The 21,306-nt window shown below is 44.3% G+C and overlaps 1 protein-coding gene across 1 annotated transcript in view; it reads left to right on the top strand.

The window, feature by feature from the left end:
* msh3 (mutS homolog 3 (E. coli)) overlaps positions 1–21,306 on the top strand; it is a 266,392-nt gene that overhangs the window by 121,420 nt on the left and 123,666 nt on the right. Inside the window, exon 19 of the mRNA XM_063068557.1 lies at positions 18,327–18,441. Coding sequence (XP_062924627.1) covers positions 18,327–18,441 — 115 coding nt within the window. The remainder of the gene's footprint in view (positions 1–18,326; positions 18,442–21,306) is intronic.

The following is a 21,306-nucleotide window of genomic DNA, read 5'->3' as shown; positions in this document are numbered from 1 at the left end:
GTGTCTAAAGGACAGATGGGGCTCCAAAAATACTTTATTGATTGTACAAATGTTGTCATTTTGAATTATACAACAACCAGTGTAATGCAGACTACATCCCACAAATCGAAACTGAAATAAATAACCAGATACTCTGTTAAATTAAATTGGAAATGGAGACAAATTTTGGCTTGGGTCTCAGGAAAACTCCTTTAAGTTGAGCCATAGCATCTGTTTCATTCTTTTCCAAAGGGCAGATAGGATCTTTGTTTATTATTACATTTGGCAAAATACTGCTCCATCAGAAAAATTTTATTTGGCAATGCTCTGTCAGTGTGCAGGCTGTGCATTGAACTTAAACTGCCTTCTTATCCTTGAACCAACATGTCACTTATATGAATAATCTGATGGCACAAACATTAATTTCTCCTCTGCCTCCTCTCTCCTTTTCCATTCCCCATTAAAGCTCCCCTCTTACAACTTTGCATTGCTTCACCTCACCTGCCCATCACTTCCCTCTAGTTCCTCTCCTCCTTCCCTTTCTACAATGGTTCACTCTCCTCTCCTATTAGATTCTTTCTTCTTCAGTCCTTTACCTTTTCTACCTATTAGCTCCCAGCTTCTTATGGCACCCCTTCCCCCAGCCACATATCTTCACCTTCACTTGGTTTCACCTATCACCTCTGGCTTGTACTCCTTGCCCTTCCCCAGCTTCTTATTCTTGGCCTCTCCCCCCTCCCTCCCAAAACCTCGGCTCTTTATTGCTCTCTATAGGTGCTGCTTGACCTTGCTGAGTTTCTCTAGCATTTTGTGTGTGTTGCTGTGGATTTCCAACATCTGCAGAATGTCATGTGTTAATTAATATTAAGTGCAATTTATTCTGAATGACGAAACCCCTGTTCCAATCCTTGACTCCCTAATTTCACATAAGGTAGGTCCAGAACTCTTGCCTATAACTTTTATCCAAGTGGACGAGTTGGTCCGAAAGGCCTGTTTACACGCTGTGTTACTCTGTGATTCCATGACTCTAAGTTGTGGATCGAGTAACAGCAAGGTGATGTGATGCACTTTGTATATCGAGAGGACATTTGCATTACATTTAAAATACAGTAGATTCTGGTTAATTGGGACACATTGGGTCTAGTACATATTCTAGTGCCAATGAAGTGGCTGCCCCAGCTAGCTGAAGTTTCATGGAAATAGTTAAAAAGGTATAAAAAAGACAAACAGAGTAACTAATTATGTATTCAAATGAAATACAGAACAAATTAGAACACTACCAATAGTACTACGGTACTATAAAACTGTGTACTAGTTCGTAATAGTTATCGACAAAGAAATTCATTCAGTACTTCCTGATGTGCTTTATTGATTGACTGTAAATGAACAAAATCAGTGCAGGTAATGGACTGCCTTCATACTATGCTTTTGACAATTGCCTCCTCCAAATCTTTATTTTCATTGCAGCATTCAAGATGAACGTCAATACCTTTTAAGTTATTCATAGTTTCTAACTTGTTGAAGTAGTGAAATTGTTTCATTTTCACTCCCGGCTGTTTCTGGCATCTCCAAGCCTGAATACTTGAAACCATAGTGAACAAAACAGTTCAAATTACCTTGCTGTTTCTTGGCTGTATCAGTATCAAAATTCACTTTTTTTTTTAACACAAACATGCAACAGATGCTATTTAAAAACTGTTTGCTTTAAGCACCATGTAGCGTCTAACAGCCATGCAAGTGCATGTGACTGACACCAGTTAGAAACAGTTCAGCAACCAATTAAACGGCTTTGTGTTCAAAATAAAGGGAATCCTGGCAACTTTCCTGATTAGATGTTATTCTTTAAGAGTTGTCCAGATAAGAGGCTGTCCCGATTAACCGTCAGCCCAATTAACTGGAATCCATGGTACTTTAAAAGGACACTGAGTTGTTTAATGATTTGATTATACTGTAAAAGAAAAATGGAAAAATAATAGCTTCTCTAAGTTAAAAGTAAAGTACTGTAATGTATCCTATCTTAAATTATATTGACATTGGTAATGGCATAAAAAGCTTATGGAGTTTAATTTTAAATATCTTAAATGATCTTCAGCAAACGTTAAAATTGAGATTGTATCAGAGAATGTGTCAGATGGTAGCTAAGCTTTTATATTTATTTAGTGATACAGTGCAGATCAGGCCCTTCCAATCCAGCAAGCCACACCACTCAGTAACCTACATATTTAACCCTAGCGTAACCTCAGGACAATTTATAATGACTTATTAACTCACCAACCCATTCGTCTTTGGACTGTGGGAGGAAATTGGAGCACCCGGAGGAAACCCATGTGTGTCCTGGTGGGGGGAGGGGGCGTGTCTTATTCTGATTGTCGAAAGTCACTTCCATCATGATTGGTTAGTTTAGAAACTGCAGCTGCTTTTCCCATTGGGTAGATGCCTGGTGTCCCATTGCAAATATCCTGGATATATGTTAAGCACGTGTGGGAGGTGCTAGTTCTCTTCTTTTGTCTTCAGGCAAGTGGTGCACATGACCATTGGAAAGGTACGCTCTGCGTGTGCTTTTAGCTAAGTACATTGGTTGTATGGATGTATGTTTTGTTGAGTATTCAGCTTTGAGGAGTAATAAGTACTGTCTGGAACTTGAGCAAAAATGTTTGGTGAAATTTTTACTGTTTGTATATAAATGTTAGAAACATAGAAAATCTACAGCACAATACAGGCCCTTTGGCCCACAATGCTATGCTAAATATGTCCTTACTTTAGAACTACCTAGGGTTACTATAGCCCTCTATTTTTCAAAGCTCCATGTATCCATCCAGGAGTCTCTTAAAAGACTCTATCGTTTCCGCCTCCACTACCGCTGTCAGCAGCCCATTCCACGCACTCACGACTCTGCATAAAAAAACTTACCCCTGACATCTCCTCTGTACCTACTTCCAAGCACCTTAAAACTGTGCCCTCTCATGCTAGCCATTTCAGCCCTGGGAAAAAGCCTCTGACTATCCACATTAGGCTTCTCATTACTTTGTACACCTCTCTCAGGTCACCTCTCATCCTCTGTCGCTCCAAGGAGACTTACCTTTTCACAGAGAGTGCTTTCTGTCGCACTTGCTTGATCTGCGTGACCCTGGTTCAACACTACAACGTACAAACTCCTCACAGATGACGTCAAGATTGAATTCCAGACTCTGACAGCCCAAGCTGTAATAATGTTGTGCTAACCAATACAATACCTTGGTTCTCTACGTTGTTCAGTAACCGATTGATACCTGAATATATCAGCTTTTAGACCATAAGGCGTAGGATCAGAATAAGAACTTTCAGCCCATTGAATCTGCTCCGCTATTCTATCGTGGCTGATTTATTATCCCTCTGTATCCCATTCTCCTGCCTTCTCCCCATAACCGTTGACATCCTTACTAATCAAGAGCCTATCAACCTTCACTTTGAATATACCCAATGGCTTGGCTTCCACAGCTGACTGTGGCAATTCCACAGGTCCACCAGCTTCTGGCTAATGAAGTTCCTCCTCATCTCTGTTCTAAAGGGACATCCTTCTATTCTGAGTTTGTGCCCCCTAGTCCTGGACTTCCCACTTTTGGAAACGTTCTTTCCATGTCGACTCTGTCTAGGCCTTTCAATATTGGAGAGGTTTCAACAAGATCCCCTCGCATTCTTGTAAGCTCCAGCGAGTACAGGCCGAGAGCCATCAACTGCTCCTGATACATTAACCCTTTCATTCCCAGGACCATTTTCTAAACCTCCATTGAACTCTGTCCAATGTCAGCACAGCCTTTCTTAGTTAAGGGGCCCAAAAGAGGCCCTTTCTTGGATAAGGAGCTCCGTTAATGACTAGCTGATTGTTAATATTATTGTTTCATGCTGTGGCAGGGATTTTTAATAAGTTATCTGGTGAAATGCTATTGGATGCTGTGTATGTGTGGAGAAGGAGGGCAGTTAGAGAGCAAGTTCTTCTTTTCCCCGTATAACTGAGCTTGTGTGCTCATCCATTTTTAGTGACTTATTCAGTCCATAATCCAAATACCCCAAACTTTGATAGTTCAGAGAATAAGTTATGATGGAGTGAATACTTGCCTCTGCTATATATGTTTTATATATATATATCGCAAGACCCTGCAGCGGATAGTGAGGTCAGCTGAGAAGATCATCAGAGTCTCTCTTTTCCTGCTATTACAGATATTTACACCACACGCTGCACCCGCAAAGCTAACAGTATTGTGAAGGACTCCAAGTACCCGTCACACAAACTCTTCTCCCTCCTGCCATCTGGCAAAAGGTACCGAAGCATTTGGGCTCTCACAACCAGACTGTGCAACAGTTTCTTCCCCCAAGCCATCAGACTCCTCAATACTCAGAGTCTAGACTGACATCTACATCATTCATTATTATATTGTAATTTGTCCTCTGCTGTTCCTATTGCCTTGTTTATAATTATTGTACTGCCCTGCACTGTATTGTGCACTTTATGTAGTCCTGTGCAGGTCTGTAGTCTAGTGCAGTTGTTATGTTGTTTTACATAGTCTAGTGTAGCCTTGTGTTGTCTCACATAGTCTAGTGTAGTTTTGTGTTGTTTCATGTAGCACCATGGTCCTGGGGGAACGTTGTTTCATTTTTACTGTGTACTGCACCAGCAGCTTATGGTCGAAATGACAATAAACTTGACTTGACTTGTGCTGTAAACAACAGGAATTCTGCAGATGCTGGAAATTCAAGCAACACACATCAAAGTTGCTGGTGAACGCAGCAGGCCAGGCAGCATCTCTAGGAAGAGGTGCAGTCGACGTTTCAAGCCGAGACCCTTCGTCAGGACTAACTGAAGGTCCTTCAGTTAGTCCTGATGAAGGGTCTCGGCCTGAAACGTCGACTGCACCTCTTCCTACAGATGCTGCCTGGCCTGCTGCGTTCACCAGCAACTTTGATGTGTGTTGCTTGACTTGTGCTGTATAACTTTTTGAAATACATTCAGTACTGTTGTTGCTGTGACACATGAATAGACAAAGCCTGCAAATTTCCTCCCTTGGTTTTGAATGAAAATACTGTAATTTTTATTGTAACTATTTTTTTGACAGTGGCTTTGTGAGAGAACCCAGAACGTGGTAGTAGATGGTTGCCTCTGACTGGAGGCCTGTGACTAGTGGTGTGCCGTAGGGACTGGTGCTGGGTTCTTTGGGGTCCTTTGTTGTTTGTCATCTGTGTCAGTGATTTGGATAAGAATGCTTTAAACTGGATCAGCAAATTCGCGGATGATTATAGATATGTGAAAAGAAAAAGATTGGTTAAGACAAATGTAGGTCCCTTACAGTCAGAAACAGGTGAATTGATCATGGAGAACAAGGACATGGCAGACCAATTGAATAACTACTTTGGTTCTGTCTTCACTAAGGAGGACATAAATAATCTTCCGGAAATAGTAGGGGACTTGGGGTCTAGTGAGATGGAGGAATTGAGGGAAATACATGTTAGTAGGGAAGTGGTGTTAGGTAAATTGAAGGGATTGAAGGCCGATAAATCCCCAGGGCCAGATGGTCTGCATCTCAGAGTGCTTAAGGAAGTAGCCCAAGAAATAGTGGATGCATTAGTGATAATTTTTCAAAACTGTTTAGATTCTGGATTAATTCCTGAGGATTGGAGGGTGGCTAATGTAACCTCGCTTTTTAAAAAAGGAGGGAGAGAGAAACCGGGGAATTATAGACCGGTTAGCCTAACGTCGGTGTGGGGAAACTGCTGGAGTCAGTTATCAAGGATGTGATAACAGCACATTTGGAAAGCGGTGAAATGATCGGACAAAGTCAGCATGGATTTGTGAAAGGAAAATCATGTCTGACAAATCTCATAGAATTTTTTGAGGATGTAACTAGTACAGTGGATAGGGGAGAACCAGTGGATGTAGTATATTTGGATTTTCAAAAGGCTTTTGACAAGGTCCCACACAGGAGATTAGTGTGCAAACTTAAAGCACATGGTATTGGGGGTAAGGTATTGATGTGGATAGAGAATTGGTTGGCAGACAGGAAGCAAAGAGTGGGAATAAACGGGACCTTTTCAGAATGGCAGGCAGTGACTAGTGGGGTACCGCAAGGCTCAGTGCTGGGACCCCAGTTGTTTACAATATATATTAATGACTTAGACGAGGGAATTAAATGCAGCATCTCCAAGTTTGCGGGTGACACGAAGCTGGGCGGCAGTGTTAGCTGTGAGGAGGATGCTAAGAGGATGCAGGGTGACTTGGATAGGTTAGGTGAGTGGGCAAATTCATGGCAGATGCAATTTAATGTGGATAAATATGAGGTTATCCACTTTGGTGGCAAGAACAGGAAAACGATTATTTTCTGAATGGTGGCCGATTAGGAAAAGGGGAGGTGCAACGAGATCTGGGTGTCATTGTACACCAGTCATTGAAAGTGGGCATGCAGGTACAGCAGGCGGTGAAAAAGGCGAATGGTATGCTGGCATTCATAGCCAGAGAATTCGAGTACAGGAGCAGGGAGGTACTACTGCAGTTGTACAAGGCCTTGGTGAGACCACACCTGGAGTATTGTGTTGCAGTTTTGGTCCCCTAATCTGAGGAAAGACATCCTTGCCATAGAGTGAGTGCAAAAAAGGTTCACCAGATTGATTCCTGGGATGGCAGGACTTTCATATGATGAAAGACTGGATCGACGAGACTTATAGTCTCTGGAATTTAGAAGATTGAGGAGGGATCTTATTGAAACGTAAAAAATTCTAAAGGGATTGGACAGGCTAGATGTAGGAAGATTGTTCCCGATGTTGGGGAAGTCCAGAACAAAGGGGTCACAGTTTGAGGATAAGGGGGAACCCTTTTAGGACCGAGATGAGGGAAAACTTCTTCACACAGAGAGTGGTGAATCTGTGGAATTCTCTGCCACAGGAAACAGTTGAGGCCAGTTCATTGGCTATATTTAAGAGGGAGTTAGATATGGCCCTTGTGGCTAAAGGGATCAGGGGGTATGGAGAGAAGGCAGGTACAGGGTTCTGAGTTGGATGATTAGCCATGATCATACTGAATGGCGGTGCAGGCTCGAAGGGCTGAATGGCCTACTCCTGCACCTATTTTCTATGTTTCTATGACACCAAGATAGTGGGTGTAGTGGAGAGCGAGGGAGACTGTCACGGCTTGCAGCGTGTGGAACGAGCTGCCAGCACAAGTGGTCCATGCAAGTTCTATTTGGATAGGTACAGTGCATGGGTGGGTGGGGCATAGAGAGCCGTGGTCCCGCTGCAGGTCAATGGGACTAGGCAAAATAATAGTTTGGCACAGATAAGATGGGCTGAAGGGCCTGTTTCGATGCTGTAGTGTTCTAGGACTCTATTGCATCCAATTTGTATACACTAGAGGGAATGACTGTCTCTGCATTCAGTGTCTTATCCCAGTAGTTTTTCAGGTGGAGTTTTAGCTAAGATTTTCTTTCTCTATCTTTTAATTAGAAAGTCATAAGACTTACATTTCTGTGGGTTGGTTAGAAGGGGTGGGGTAGTTGAACATGATAATAACAGGTTGTGTTGCATGGATGCTTGCAGCTGTCTTTGAGTGTCTAAATTCTGTGGATTTAGGAATTGTAATGGAAAACCCACCAGGTCCTTCACAATGGGGTTTCAATAGTATTTACAATTTACCTCCTTTGGAGGAGAGGTTGAGCGAACTCGGGCGTTCCTCACTGGAGAGGAGGAGGATGAGAGGAGGCTTGGTAGAGGTGTACATGGTAATAACAGACATCAACAGGGTGAAGAGCTGGGGACTTTTTTTTCCCCGCATAATGGAAGTGGCTAACACGAGAGGGCATAATTTTAAGGTGATTGGAGGAAAGTACAGGGGGATGTCAGAGGTAGGTTTTTTGGTGGATGCATGGAATGTGCTACCAGGAGTGGTGAGAGGTAGATATGTTAAGGCATTTAAGAAACTCTTAGATACGCACATGGATGAAAGAAAAATGGAAAGCTTTGTAGGAGGGAAGGGTTAGATCGATCTATGATTACGTTAAAAGTTTGGCACAACATTGTGAGTCAAAGGCCCTGTATTGTTCTATGTTTAGTGAGATCTTCTGCCTCATTTGGCACTGGGGTGAAAATATTTAGAGGCATAGAACACCATACCACAGAAACAGGCCCTTTGGCCCATCTAGTCTGTGCTGAGCTATTAATCTGCCTAGTCCCATCGACCTGCATCCGTACCATGGAAATCATGCTTGCATCCTATACTTTTGCTGGTAGCTTGTTCCACACTCTCACAACCTTCTGAGTGAAGAAGTTCCACTTCATGCTCCCCTTAAACATTTCACCTTAACCCATGACTTCTAGTTCTCGTCTCAACCAACCTGAGTGAAAAAAGCTTGCTTGTATTTACCCTATCTATTTCCCTCAATTTTATCTATCTCTATCAAATCTCTGCTCATTCTTCTATGCTCTAGGGAATAAAATCCTATCTATTCAACCTTTCCCTATAATTCAGGCCCTCAAGTCCTGGCAACATCCTTGGAAATTTTCTTTGCACTCTTTCAAACTTATTGATATCTTTCTTGTAGGTGACCAGAATAGTCCAAATTAGGCCTCACCAATGTCTTATACAACTTCAACATAACATTCTATCTCTTGAACTCAATAATTTGATTTATGAAGGACAATGTGCCAAAAACTTTCTTGATGACTCCTATCTACATGTGATGCCACTTTCAAGGAATTATGGATCTGTATTCCCAGAAATCTTTCACACTTAGTCATAGTCATACTTTATTGATCCCAGGGGGAAATTGGTTTTCGTTACAGTTGCACCATAAATAATAAATAGTAATAGAACCATAAATAGTTAAATAGTAATATGTAAATTATGCCAGTAAATTATGAAATAAGTCCAGGACCAGCCTATTGGCTCAGGGTGTCTGACTCTCCAAGGGAGGAGTTGTAAAGTTTGATGGCCACAGGCAGGAATGACTTCCTATGACGCTCAGTGTTGCATCTCGGTGGAATGAGTCTCTGGCTGAATGTACTCCTGTGCCCACCCAGTACATTATGTAGTGGATGGGAGACATTGACCAAGATGGCATGCAACTTGGACAACATCCTCTTTTCAGACACCACCGTGAGAGAGTCCAGTTCCATCCCCACAACATCACTGGCCTTACGAATGAGTTTGTTGATTCTGTTGGTGTCTGCTACCCTCAGCCTGCTGCCCCAGCACACAACAGCAAACATGATAGCACTGGCCACCACAGACTCATAGAACATCCTCAGCATCATCCGGCAGATGTTAAAGAACCTCAGTCTCCTCAGGAAATAGAGACAGCTCTGTCCCTTCTTGTAGAAAGCCTCAGTGTTCTTTGACCAGTCCAGTTTATTGTCAATTTGTCTCCCCAGGTATTTATAATCCTCCACCATGTCCACACTGACCCCTGGATGGAAACAGGGGTCACTGGTACATTAGCTGTCCTCAGGTCTACCACCAGCTCCTTAGTCTTTTTCACATTAAGCTGCAGATAATTCTGCTCACACCATGTGACAAAGTTTCCTACCGTACCCCTGTACTCAACCTCATCTCCCTTTTACTTGAAATCCTTTCTGTAAACTTTTGGATTGCATCTAAATATTGAGCTCTTTAATATCCAATTCTACATTCAGTTTTGTGAAAACCTGTGACCTGCTGAGTTCCCCCAATGCGTTTTGTGTGCATTACAAACCAAACATCTGATTCAGTGAAGATCAGACTAGGTAAAGTTATTGGCTTCTCCTTGGAACTGCTACTTCCTAAGGAAGCAAAATTCTGTTTTCCTTAATAACTGGATTTGCATTTAAACTGACTTGTGGCATTAAACAAAGCAATTTGGCTGTGCCTCAATTTGGAAATATAATTCAATGAGTTCATTTTCAATCACAAACAAGAGAAACTCTGCAGATGTTGGAAATCCAAGACACACACACAAAATGCTGGAGGAACTCAGCAAGCCAGGCAGCATCTTTGGAAAAGAATATGGTTGACGTTTCAGGCCTAGACCAGTCCTGCTGAAGGGTCTCGACTCGAAACGTCGACTGTACTCTTTTACTAAGGTGCTGCCTGGCCTGCTGAGTTCCTCCAGCATTTTGTGTGTGTTGCTTGAGTTCATTTTCAATAAGACCAAGTTGTGAATTTAAATTAAGAAAAACTGTTTTCTTTACAAAATAAATCATGTGTCACTAACGTCACACAAGCAAGGGAAACTAATAATCCCTCTTTGGTGTAGTCTTTACGGGCACCGGTCATGTGGGTAACTGTTGGTCCCATATTAACTAAACATTGTAAATCCTCTCCCCAAGAATTAACAAAGTTGCTGAACACGAGGCAGAGGGTTGCTTGCTTGTGTTAAGAAGCACAAAAAAGTTAGGATTGTTTCAGATTTTGTGTTTTTTTTTCTAATCACTGTCAAGCCATTGGAGGGAGGACTGAACTCCCACCAGTAATCTTGTGGTGTGGTCTTACTGACCTAAGATTTCCAGGATAACTGATAGCTCCACTCATTATTTTGGTGATTTTCTGCCTTTGCCTTATTCAGGTTAATTTAACTAGTCTGATATCATTCATTTGTTTGGATTTGCTACTGACTTACTTATATGCAAAGTGATTTCTTAGACTCAGAGTCACAGAGTGCTCTAATACAGAAACAGGTCCTTCAAGCCATCTAGTCTGCGCCAAGCTATTATTCTGCCTAGTCCCATCAACCTGCACCTAGACCATAGCCCTGCGTACCCTACTCATCCATATACCTATCCAAACTTCTCTTAAATATTGAGATCTAACCACCTCCGTTGGCTGCTCGTTCCACACTCTCACCACCCTCTGAGTGAAGAAGTTCCCCCTCAGGTTCCCTTTAGATATTCGACCTGATACCCTTCACCAACCATCTCCTTGCGTGCATTCAGGTATTTCTTTAAAAAGACTACTGTTTGGCAGTCTCCAAGCTGATGGCGTCAATTTAAATTTCTCTAATTTCTGATAATCACTCCCCTCCGTTTTCCTAGACTTCAATTCCCGCCGCTGCCTGTAAGGAGTTTGTACGTTCTCCCCGTGACCGTGTGGGTTTCTTCCCACACTCCAAAGAGGTGGTAGGTTAATTAGTTGTGATAAATTGCCCCATGATTAGGCCAGGGTTAAATCAGAAGATTACTGGGCAGCATAGCTCTGAGGGCTGGAAGGGCCTATTCACACTTATCTCGATAACTTGATAAATTATCCATGTGGCTTTGTTTCCCTTTCTCTAACTCCTTCCCTGCTGTTATTACCTGCCCATCACCTTCAGCTCTTCCCTCTGGTTTCCCAACTCTTTCTCTTTATTCCTCTCTTATCAAATCACTTTACATCTCCCACTCACCCCGTCCCAGCTTCTCACATCATTCCTTTCTCCCCTTCCTACCCTTCCACTCCCTGGATCCACCTATCACCTGTCAGGCTCATGTTCTTCTGCCGTCTTAGTCTGGCTTTTCCTCGCTTCCTTTCCAATCTTGATGGAGTACCTTGGCCTAAAATGCCTACTGCCCATTCCCCTCCATAGAAACATACACAAAATGCTGGAGGAACTTGGCAGGCCAGGCAGCATCCATGGAAAAGAGTAAACAGTTGATGTATTGAACTCTAAAGAAAGAAGAGAAGGCAGAGCAAGGTGGAGAGAGGGGAGGAAGAGCTACAAGGCGGTAGGTGATAGGTGAAACCAGGAGAGGGGGTGGGGTGAAGAGCTGGGAAGTTGATTGGTGAAAGTCCTCCATAGATGCTGCCTGACTTGCTGAGTTCCTCCAGCAGTTTGTGTTGTGTTGCTCCAGATTTCCAGCATCTGCAGAATCTCTTGTCTCTATCTCTGTTTTAAAATACGTTTGACAGAGCTTGTTTCCAGAGGCACTATTCTGATTTCCTTTATTAAGTATTCCTTCTGAGCTGTCCTCAGCACATCCTTAGGCTCTGTTAGTTGTTAACAGAAAAGATGCATTTCGCTGTGTGTTTTGATGTATCATGAAATGAATCTGAATCTCTGCTTGTTACCAATGTTTGTCACTGTCCAGATTCCAGTACTGTGCAAAAGTTTTAGGCACATATTTATAGCTACAGTGCTTTTGTACAGTACTGTGGTGATTTTATGTATTGCACGGTAAAAATAAACACATTGTGGACTGAGAGATATAGATAGTTGCCTCTCTGCCTGGAGGCCTGTGACTTGTGGTGTGCTGCAGGAATCAGCTGGGTCCATTGTTGTTTGTCATCTATATCAACGATCTGGACAATGATGTGGTTGACTGGATCAGCAAATTTGCGGATGACACTGGGATTGGGGGGTGTAGTGGACAGTGAGGAAAGCTATCATGGCTTGCAGAGGGATCTGCATCAGCTGGAAAAATAGGCTGAAAAAATGGCAGATGGATGGAATTTAATGTTGACAAGTGTGAGGTGTTGCACTTTGGGAGGATAGATCAGGATAGGACTTACACAGTGAACGATAGGGCACTGAGGAGTGCAGCAGAACAGAGGAATCTGGGAATATAGATCCATAATTTCTTAAAAGTGGTGTTATAGGTAGATAGGGTCGTTAAGAAAGCTTTTAGCACCTTGTCCTTCATAAATCAAAGTATTGAGTTGGGATGTTATGTTGAAGTTATACAAGGCGTTGATGAGTACTGTGTGCAGTTTTGGTCACCTATGTACAGGAAATCTGTTAATAAGATTGAAAGAGTGCAGAGAAAATTTACAAGAGTGTTGCTGGAATTGGAGAACCTGAGTAAAGGGAAGGGCTCAATAGATGAGGACTTTATTCCTTAGGGAATAGAAGAATGAAAGAAGATTTGATAGAGATATACAAATTTATGAAGGGTTGTTGTTGTTCGTCCTTCGTTGTCGAAGATGACCATGGCTTCAAAGTCAAATGGGAGATTGGTGGCTGTGGGTCCGGAGGTGACTGATGAGGCCAATTCGGGCCCTGAAGGCTCGCCCACATGTGGGACACAAATGGGTGGGTGCTGTCGTGGCAGTGGATGCTGCTCGGGCCTTGCGCACAGCACGCTTTCATTGCGCCTCGATGATGCGCCTAACTTCAGCTGCATGGGCTCCTGTGGTGATCTTGCTGCGCCAAGCTGGACGGTCGAGGGCAAGCGTCTCCCACATGTTGATGTCGACACCCAGGCCTTTGAGAGACGCTTTGAGGCGGTCTTTATAACGTTTCTTCTGCACCTCGACTGAGCGCTTGCCCTGACACAGTTCTCCGTACAGCAGCTGCTTAGGCAATCGGCTGTCTGGCATTCTGACCACATGTCCAGCCCACCTGGCTTGGGCTTTCAGAAGGAGGGTGTAGACGCTGCAGAGCCCAGCTCGTTCCAGGATTTCCGTTTTTGTCCTGCCACCTGATGTGGAGGAGTCTGCGGAGACAGCTCAGGTGAAAGTGGTTGAGCTGTTTGGCGTGTCTGCTGTAGACAGCCCAGGTCTCGCTGGCGTAAAGGAGGGTGGTAAGGACCACTGCACAGTAGACCTTCAGCTTGGTGGTAAGGCTGAGTCCTCTCCGCTCCCAGACGTTCTCACGGAGTCTCCCAAAGGCGGCGCTGGCTTTGGCAATCCTGATGTTGACCACAGCGTCTATGTTCACTGCGCGAGAGAGTATGCTGCCCAGGTAGGTGAAGTTGTCGACTGCCTGGAGGTTCTGGCCCTTCACCGTGATGCGCGGCTCCTGGTATGGCTTTCCTGGGGCAGGCTGGTACATAACTTCGGTCTTTTTGGTGCTGATAGTGAGACCGAAGTTGTCGCAGGCTTGTGAGAAGCAGTCCATTTCACGCTGCACCTCCTGCTCTGTGCTGGCGTTGAGTGCGCAGTCATCAGCAAACAAGAAGTCTCTGATGACAGTCTCTCGCACCTTTGTAACTGCCTGCAGGCGCCTAAGGTTGAACAACCTGCCGTCAGTCCTGTACCTGACGTGGATTCCTTCTTCGTAGTTACGGAAGGCATCTGTCAGCATGGCAGAGAATACCATACTGAACAGAGTCAGGGCAAGAACGCAGCCTTGCTTGACGTCATTTGTCACTGGGAAGGCCTCCGACTCGTCGCCGTCATCCAGAACTTTCGCCATCATACCGTCGTGGAACTGCCAGACGATTGTGATGAACTTGCTGGGGCAGCCAAACTTCTCCATGATCTTCCACAAGCCTTCTCTGCTGACCGTATCGAAAGCCTTGGTTAGATCGACAAAGGTCACAAAGAGGTCGCTGTGTTGCTCCTGGCATTTTTCCTGGAGTTGGCGCGCAGCAAAAATCATGTCCGCGGTCCCACATTCAGCACGGAAGCCGCACTGGCTTTCTGGGAGCAGACCTTGCTCAAGGTGTTGGAGAAGGCGGCTGAGCAAGGCGCGGGCCAGAATCTTCCCCGCAATGGACAAGAGGGAGATGCCTTGGTAGTTGTCGCAAGACTGGCGGTTGCCTTTCCTCTTGTAGATGTGGACTATGCTGGCATCTTTCAGCTGTTGTGGGACCTGTCCCTTTTTCCACATGGGATGGAAGAGTACAGTCAGCTTTTGCATCATGACAGGGCCTCCTGCTTTGTATACCTCAGCAGGGATTGCATCGGGTCCTGGCGCTTTGCCACAGGAGAGTTGCTTCACTGCCTTCCTGACTTCATCTACTGCGGGGGGGTGGGGGGGTGTCGAGGTTCTTGTTGATCTCTACCTGGGGCAGGCGGGCAATGGCCTCGTCGTTGATGTCGGCAGGGCGGTTAAGGACGTTGTTAAAGTGCTCAGCCCACCGATCCAGAATCTGTTTCTTCTCTGTCAGCAGCTGCGTCTCATCTGCGTTGAGGAGTGGTGAGGAGCCGGAGGACTGGGGTCCGTATACAGCCTTAAGCGCATCGTAGAAGCTCTTTATGTCGTGGCTGTCTGCATAGCCCTGGATTTCATCGGCCTTCTTGCTGAACCAGCTGTCCTGCATCTCGCGAAGTTTTTTCTGCACCTTTCTTCTTGTGTTGGTAAAGGTATCTTTCTTGGCTAGTGACGTGGGGTCATTCTGATGCGCTCTGTAATGTTGATGTTTCTCCGTTAGTAGTGCCTGTATTTCTTCATCATTCTCATCGAACCAGTCTTGGTTTCTTCGGGTTGCTGGTCCGAGATGTTCGAGGGCGGTAGTGTAGACAGCATCTCTGATGGCCGTCCACTGTTCCTCAACGCTGGTCCCGTCATCCTGTGGTGTGTCTGGCAGTCTGCCTTCAAGGTCATCGATGAGTTCTTCTGCAACCCTGCTGCTTTTCAGCTTGGAGACATTCAGCCTCTTTGCAGTCTTCTGCCCTTGGGGTCTTCTCATGGGCACAATGTGAAGCCTGAACTTGGACACAATGAGGCGGTGGTCGGTCCAGCAATCGGCACCACACATGGCTCTCGTCACTCTAACATCCATCCTGTCCCTCTTCCTGGTGATGATGTAGTCAATCAGATGCCAGTGCTTCGAGCGTGGGTGCATCCATGTTGTCTTCTTACGGGTGGGTAGGCGGAACAGGGTGTTGGTGATGACAAGGTCGTGTGTGGCACATGTCTTGAGGAGCAGAAGGCCGTTGCTGTTACACTTGCCAGTGCCGTGTCTTCCAATGATCCCTTCCCAGGTTTGGTAGTCTGTCCCTACTCTGGCATTGAAGTCCCTGAGAACGATGAGCTTCTCTGACTGTGGGATTGCTGAGATGAGGACGTCGAGTTCTTCATAGAACTTGTCTTTAATGTCATCTGGGTTGGTCATGGTGGGAGCATAGGCACTAATCAGCGTAGCACTCTACTTGTTTGCAAGTGGGAGCTGAAGTGTCATCAGGCGGTCGTTGATGCTCTCTGGGTGCTTGGTGAGTTTACGGGCGAGGTTAGAATTGATGGCAAATCCCACACCTGGTATAGATAGGATAACTGCAAGCAGGCTTTTTCCACTGAGGCAGGATGGGACTACAACTGGAGGTCATGGGTTGAGGGTGAAAGGTGAAAAGTTAAAGTGAAACATGCCAGGAAACTTCTTCAATCAGAGGGTCGTGAGAGTGTGGAACGAGCTGCTGGCACAAGTAATGCATGCGAGCTCAATTTCAACATTTAAGAGAAGTTTGGATGGGTACATGGATAACAGGGCTATGGTCCTGGTGCAGGTCAATGAGAGTAGGCAAGTGAAATGGTCTAGCAAGGACTGAATAGGCCAAAAGGCCTGTTTCTGTGCTGTAATTTTCTGTGACTCTATGACAGTGGTAAGGGGACAGGGAGAGGGGAATCATCGGTGGGAGGGAGTGGGAAGCACCAAACAGGCATTCTGTAATGATCAATAAACCAATTGTTTGGAATCAAATGACCTTGCCTGGCGTCTCAAGGCTGGGTGTGTCTACACCCACACCACCCCTCCCAACCCGGCCGCTCCTTCTGTTAGCTCCTGTGGCGCTCCACCCTCGCCATTCCTGACATCCTTTGCTCCTGCCAGATTTATAAACTTGCTCTCCGCACCACATTGACAAATACAGTACTGTGCTAAAGTCGTAGACACCCGAGCAATATATATGCGCCTAAGGCTTTTGCAACAGTACTGTCGTTCTCATTCTTCTTATGTAAACTGAGTTATTTAAAAACACATAGAACTGACGTAAGATTGTTATTGAATGTGGTTTATGCCTCATCGATGAAGTCTTTTAACAGAGTATCTGAAACTACAAGATTCTTATCCACCTCTGATCTCTAAAGCCTTCAGTAGTTCTCGCAAGTTCATAGCTTTCAGAAACATACACTTCTGATGCTTCAGACCTCAATATTCAGCGTTCTGTTCAATAAAATGCCTGGCTTGTTTGGTGCAACTAATCCTTGGGTGGCACACACAAAATGCTGGAACAACTCAGCAGGTCGGGCAGCACCGATGAAGGGGAGTAAAAAGTCGATGTTTCAAGCAGACAGCCTTCATCAGGACTGGAAAGGAAAGAGGAAGAAGCTAGGATAGGAAGGTTGGGGGAGGAGAAGTAGCACACACTGACAGGTGATAGATGAAGCCAGGTGAGGTGGAAGCAAATAAACAGTTGGTATTTTGGGCTAAGACCCTTCACCAAGACTGAAATGTTGACTGTTTATTCCACTCCGTAGATGCTGCCTGACCTGCTGAGTTCCTCCAGCATTTTATATGTATTGATCTGAATTTTCAACATCTGCAGAACCTTGTGTTGAACTCCTGGGTTCCATCGTTTTGTAATGGTTTCACCTGCAGTGGTAGATTAAAATTGTCAAGAGGACATTGGCTTTTTGCTGCTATTTCGATGTATAGTTTAATCTTGCAGGGTTTGTGTTTTTGGACTGTATGTTTCCTTCATTATGGAACTAAAAGAAATTGGCACTCAGTTAGTTTGGATGGATCCCATATTTATTCAAAAGCTCCAGTCGACCAATGCACTGGCTTCATTATCAGTGATTCATAGATTCTTGTTTCTTTCCCAGTCATGTACCAGGTGTCAAAATAAGTGTTTCTGTTATTTTAATCAGCAAAGAATTCACAGTTGGTAGGAGTCCTAGGACAACAGCATGGCTCCTTTGCTGCTTGCTAGAGCTGCTGAATATCCAGTCACACACTTTGTTCTAGTTGTGACTCTCAGTTCTGCAGTACGTCTCCATACTTGGTAGCAACTTTGTTGAGAAACTTGATTGGATGGAAGTTTGAATCTCAATCTGAGTTGAAATCTAATGCACACAGGCGATTTTGCAGATACTTGTGGAATATCATGAGCACTTTTAGGCCCCTTATTTAAGAAACTATATGCTGGCATTGGATGGGGCCTAGAGGAGGTTCACAAGATGATTGTGGGAATGAAGCGGTTAGCCTGTGAAGAATCTTAGACAGCTCTGGGCCTGTACTTGTCAAAGTTTAGAAGAGTGATGGGGGTATCTCACTGAAACCTATCTAGTATTGAAAGGCCTAAATAGAGTGGATGAGGAGAGGATGTTTCCTGTAGTTGGAGAGTCTAGGGCCAAAGAGCACAGCCTCAGAATACAAGAATGACTCTGTAGAACAGAGATGAGGAAATCTTTTTTTGTTTGTTTAACCAAAAGGTAGTGAATTTGCAGAATTAATTGCCACAGTCTGCTGTGGTGGACAAGTCATTGGTTGTATCTGAAGTGGAGGTTGATAAGTTCTTGATTAGTAAGGGCGTCAAAGGTTTCAGGGAGGAGGCAGGGGAGTGGAATTGAGAAGGTTAATAAATCAGCCATGATGGAATGGCAGAGCAGACTCGATGGGCAAAGTGGCCGGATTTTGCTCCTATGTCTTATGGTGTTATGAATGTAGAGATTATACCCTTTCACTCTTAAAAGTAACATTTTACGTTGACCACACAGACCAACGGTGCTCGAAGAAATGAGGCAGATAGTGATCAAGAAGGGAAGGCATCCTGTGATTGATGTTCTGATGGGCGAACAGGAACAGTATGTTCCCAATAGCACTGGACTGCATGTGAGTATTCAGACAACATTTCCTCTGAGTGGTTTGCAATGAAGCTGCAGTTGGTACCTTGACTGAGTGTCTTGTAATAGAATGCTCTTTGACCAGAGGTAATGGTGTAATGACAGTGAATTGGAATACATTATAAAACTGGAATACATAATTACAACAATATATACATTCCGGTCCAGGTGTCACTGCTCTACGTTTTATATATTATAAAATTAAATTAGTAGCGGAAAATGGGATACAGAAGTAGTAGTGTTTATGAGTTCAAGGTCCATTCAGAAATCTGATGGAAGAGGGGGCCATGCAGTGTGTGAAGTTACTATTCCTAGAGAAAAGGTTCTTGGGGAAACTGAAAGGTCTGAAGGAAGAGTCACCTGGACTAGATTGTGTGCACTCCAGGATTCTGAAGGAGGTGAAGAGATTGTGGAGGCCATGGTTAAGATTTTTACTGCTACGTTGTAAGTATTTCATTTTAGCAGTTCTGTAGGAGCAGTCTGTTTTGTTTTCAGCCTGTTTGGGTCTGAGCTGAGATGAGAGGCTTTTGTTGTTTAACTTAGGGATGTGGTATCTGCCAGTCAGGACAGTGGAATTGGGAAAAGATTTGGCGAGGGACATTGGTGTGGGTGGAGGTCTTTCTTTTGGCAGGAGCTGAGAGAAGATAGGTGGGAAAATGGCTGAGAATTCCACCCCTGTTGCACAAGGTGCTTTGTGCAGATGAATGGCTTCAGGGAGGAGGGACCAATACTCCCGTGGGAGAGGCCGTTTGTTCAAGGTGGATTTCAGGCGACATTTGGAAGGTGGTGTGTGCTTTCATGTAGACCGAGAGTCCAGCACGTGAGTTACAGACAAAGCTCAAGATAAGTTCCAACTTTAGTGCACACTTGACTGCTTAAGAGTAATGGGCCCTTTTTGGTTTTTCTTTCTTTCATTTAATAACTGTTTGCTTAAATTAACGTCCTTAAATATACTTCAGATTAATTGTATGCGGTGTGCGATCTGTTATTTCTTGCCGGGGGCAGTAAGTCACACAGCATTCACGCAAACCAGGGTTTGGGTGGGCGAGACATCCCAACCTGACGGGTTTGGCGGGACCAAAGTCATATACACCCTAGACATATGCAGCCTGAGAAAGGTGGGTTTCTCACCGTGGAGTCCAGTGTTCAGAAGTGCTGATGAGCTGCATTTCCAGAGACACCCAATAAAAAGGGGTTTCATTAGTAATGATCTTTCAAGAATCACTAGAACCTGGAACGGTTCCGGAAGACTGGAAGATTGCAAATGTCATACCACTCTTCAAGAAGGCAGAGAGGCAAAAGGAAGTGAACTATATTCTAGTTAGTCTGATGTTAGTGGTTGGGAAGATGTTGGAGTCGATTATTAAGGATGAGGTCTCAGGTGATGGAGCCACAAGATAAAATAGACCATAGTCAGCATGGTTTCCTCAAGGGAAAATCTTGCCTGTTGAAATTCTTTGAAGGATAGTTAAAGGAGAATCGGTTGTTGTTGTGTACTTGGATTTTCAGAAGGCTTTTGACAAGGTACTACACAAGAGGCTACTTAACAAGCTATGAACCCATGGTTTTACAGGAAAGATTCTAGCATGGATAAAGCAGTGGCTGGTTGGCAGGAGACAAAGAGTGGGAATAAAGGGAGCCTTTTCTGGTTGGCTGCCAGTGACTAGTGGTGTTCCGCAGGGGTCTTTGTTGGAACTGATTCTTTTTACGTTATATGTCAATGAGTTGGATGATGGAATTAATGGCTGTTTGCAAAGTTTACAGATGGTATGAAGATAGGTGGAGAGGCAAATAGCTTCAAGGAAGTAGAGAGGCTACAGAACTTAGATTAGGAGAATGGCCAAAGAAACGGCAAATGGAGTACACTGTTGGTTATGCACTTTGGTGGAAGAAATGAAACGGTTGACTATTTTCTAAGTGGAGAGAAAATACAAAAAACTGAGATAGTGCAGGAACCTTGTGCAGGATTTCCTAAAGGTTAATGTACAGGTTGAGTCTGTGGTGAGGAAGGCAAATGCAATGTTAGCATTCATTTCAAGTGGACTGGAATATAAAAGCGAGGATGTAATGTTGAGACTTTATAAAGCATTGGTGAGGCCTCACTTGGAGTATCATGAGCAATTTTGGACCCTTTAGCTGTGAAAAGGATGTGCTGAAACTAGAGAGGGTACAAATGAGGTTCACAGAAATGATTCCCAGATTGAATGGCTTGTCATATGAAGAGTGTTGATGCTCTGGGCCTGTCTTCACTAGAATTCAGAAGATTGAGTGGTGACCTAACTGAAACCTATCACATGGTGAAAGGCCTTGATAAGGTGGATGTGAAGAGAATGCTTCTTATGTTGGGAGAGTCTATGACCAGAGGCACAGCTTAAAATAGAGGGATGTCCTTTTAGAATGGAGATAAGGAGGAATTTCTTTAGTTATAGAGTGGTGAATCTATGGAATTCTTTGCCACCGGTCACTGTGGAGGCTAAGTCTTTCTGTATATTTAAGGCAGAAGTTGATCGATTCTTGATTGGTCAGGGCACGAAGGGATATGGGAAGAAGGCAGGATATTAGGGCTGAGAGGAAAATTGGATCAGCCATGATGAAATAGCGCAGCAGACTCCATGGGCTAAATGGCCTAATTCTGCTCCTATATCTTATGGTCTTATGACCTAACAAGCCATTCCTGAATCATTGAATGTGTGCCTTCAGGCTCCTGTACCTCCTCCCTGATGGTAGCAATGAGAAAAGGGCGTGTCCTGGGTGACAGAAGTCTTTACTGATGGATGCTGCCTTTCTGAGGCATCACTTCTCGAAGATGTCCTGTATGCTGGGGTGGCTCGTTTTCATGATGGAGCTGAATGAA

This window comes from Mobula hypostoma, chromosome 16 (assembly GCF_963921235.1).
Source record: "Mobula hypostoma chromosome 16, sMobHyp1.1, whole genome shotgun sequence".
Taxonomy (NCBI): Eukaryota; Metazoa; Chordata; class Chondrichthyes; order Myliobatiformes; family Myliobatidae; genus Mobula; species Mobula hypostoma.
This window is presented reverse-complemented; position numbering and strand designations above follow the sequence as displayed.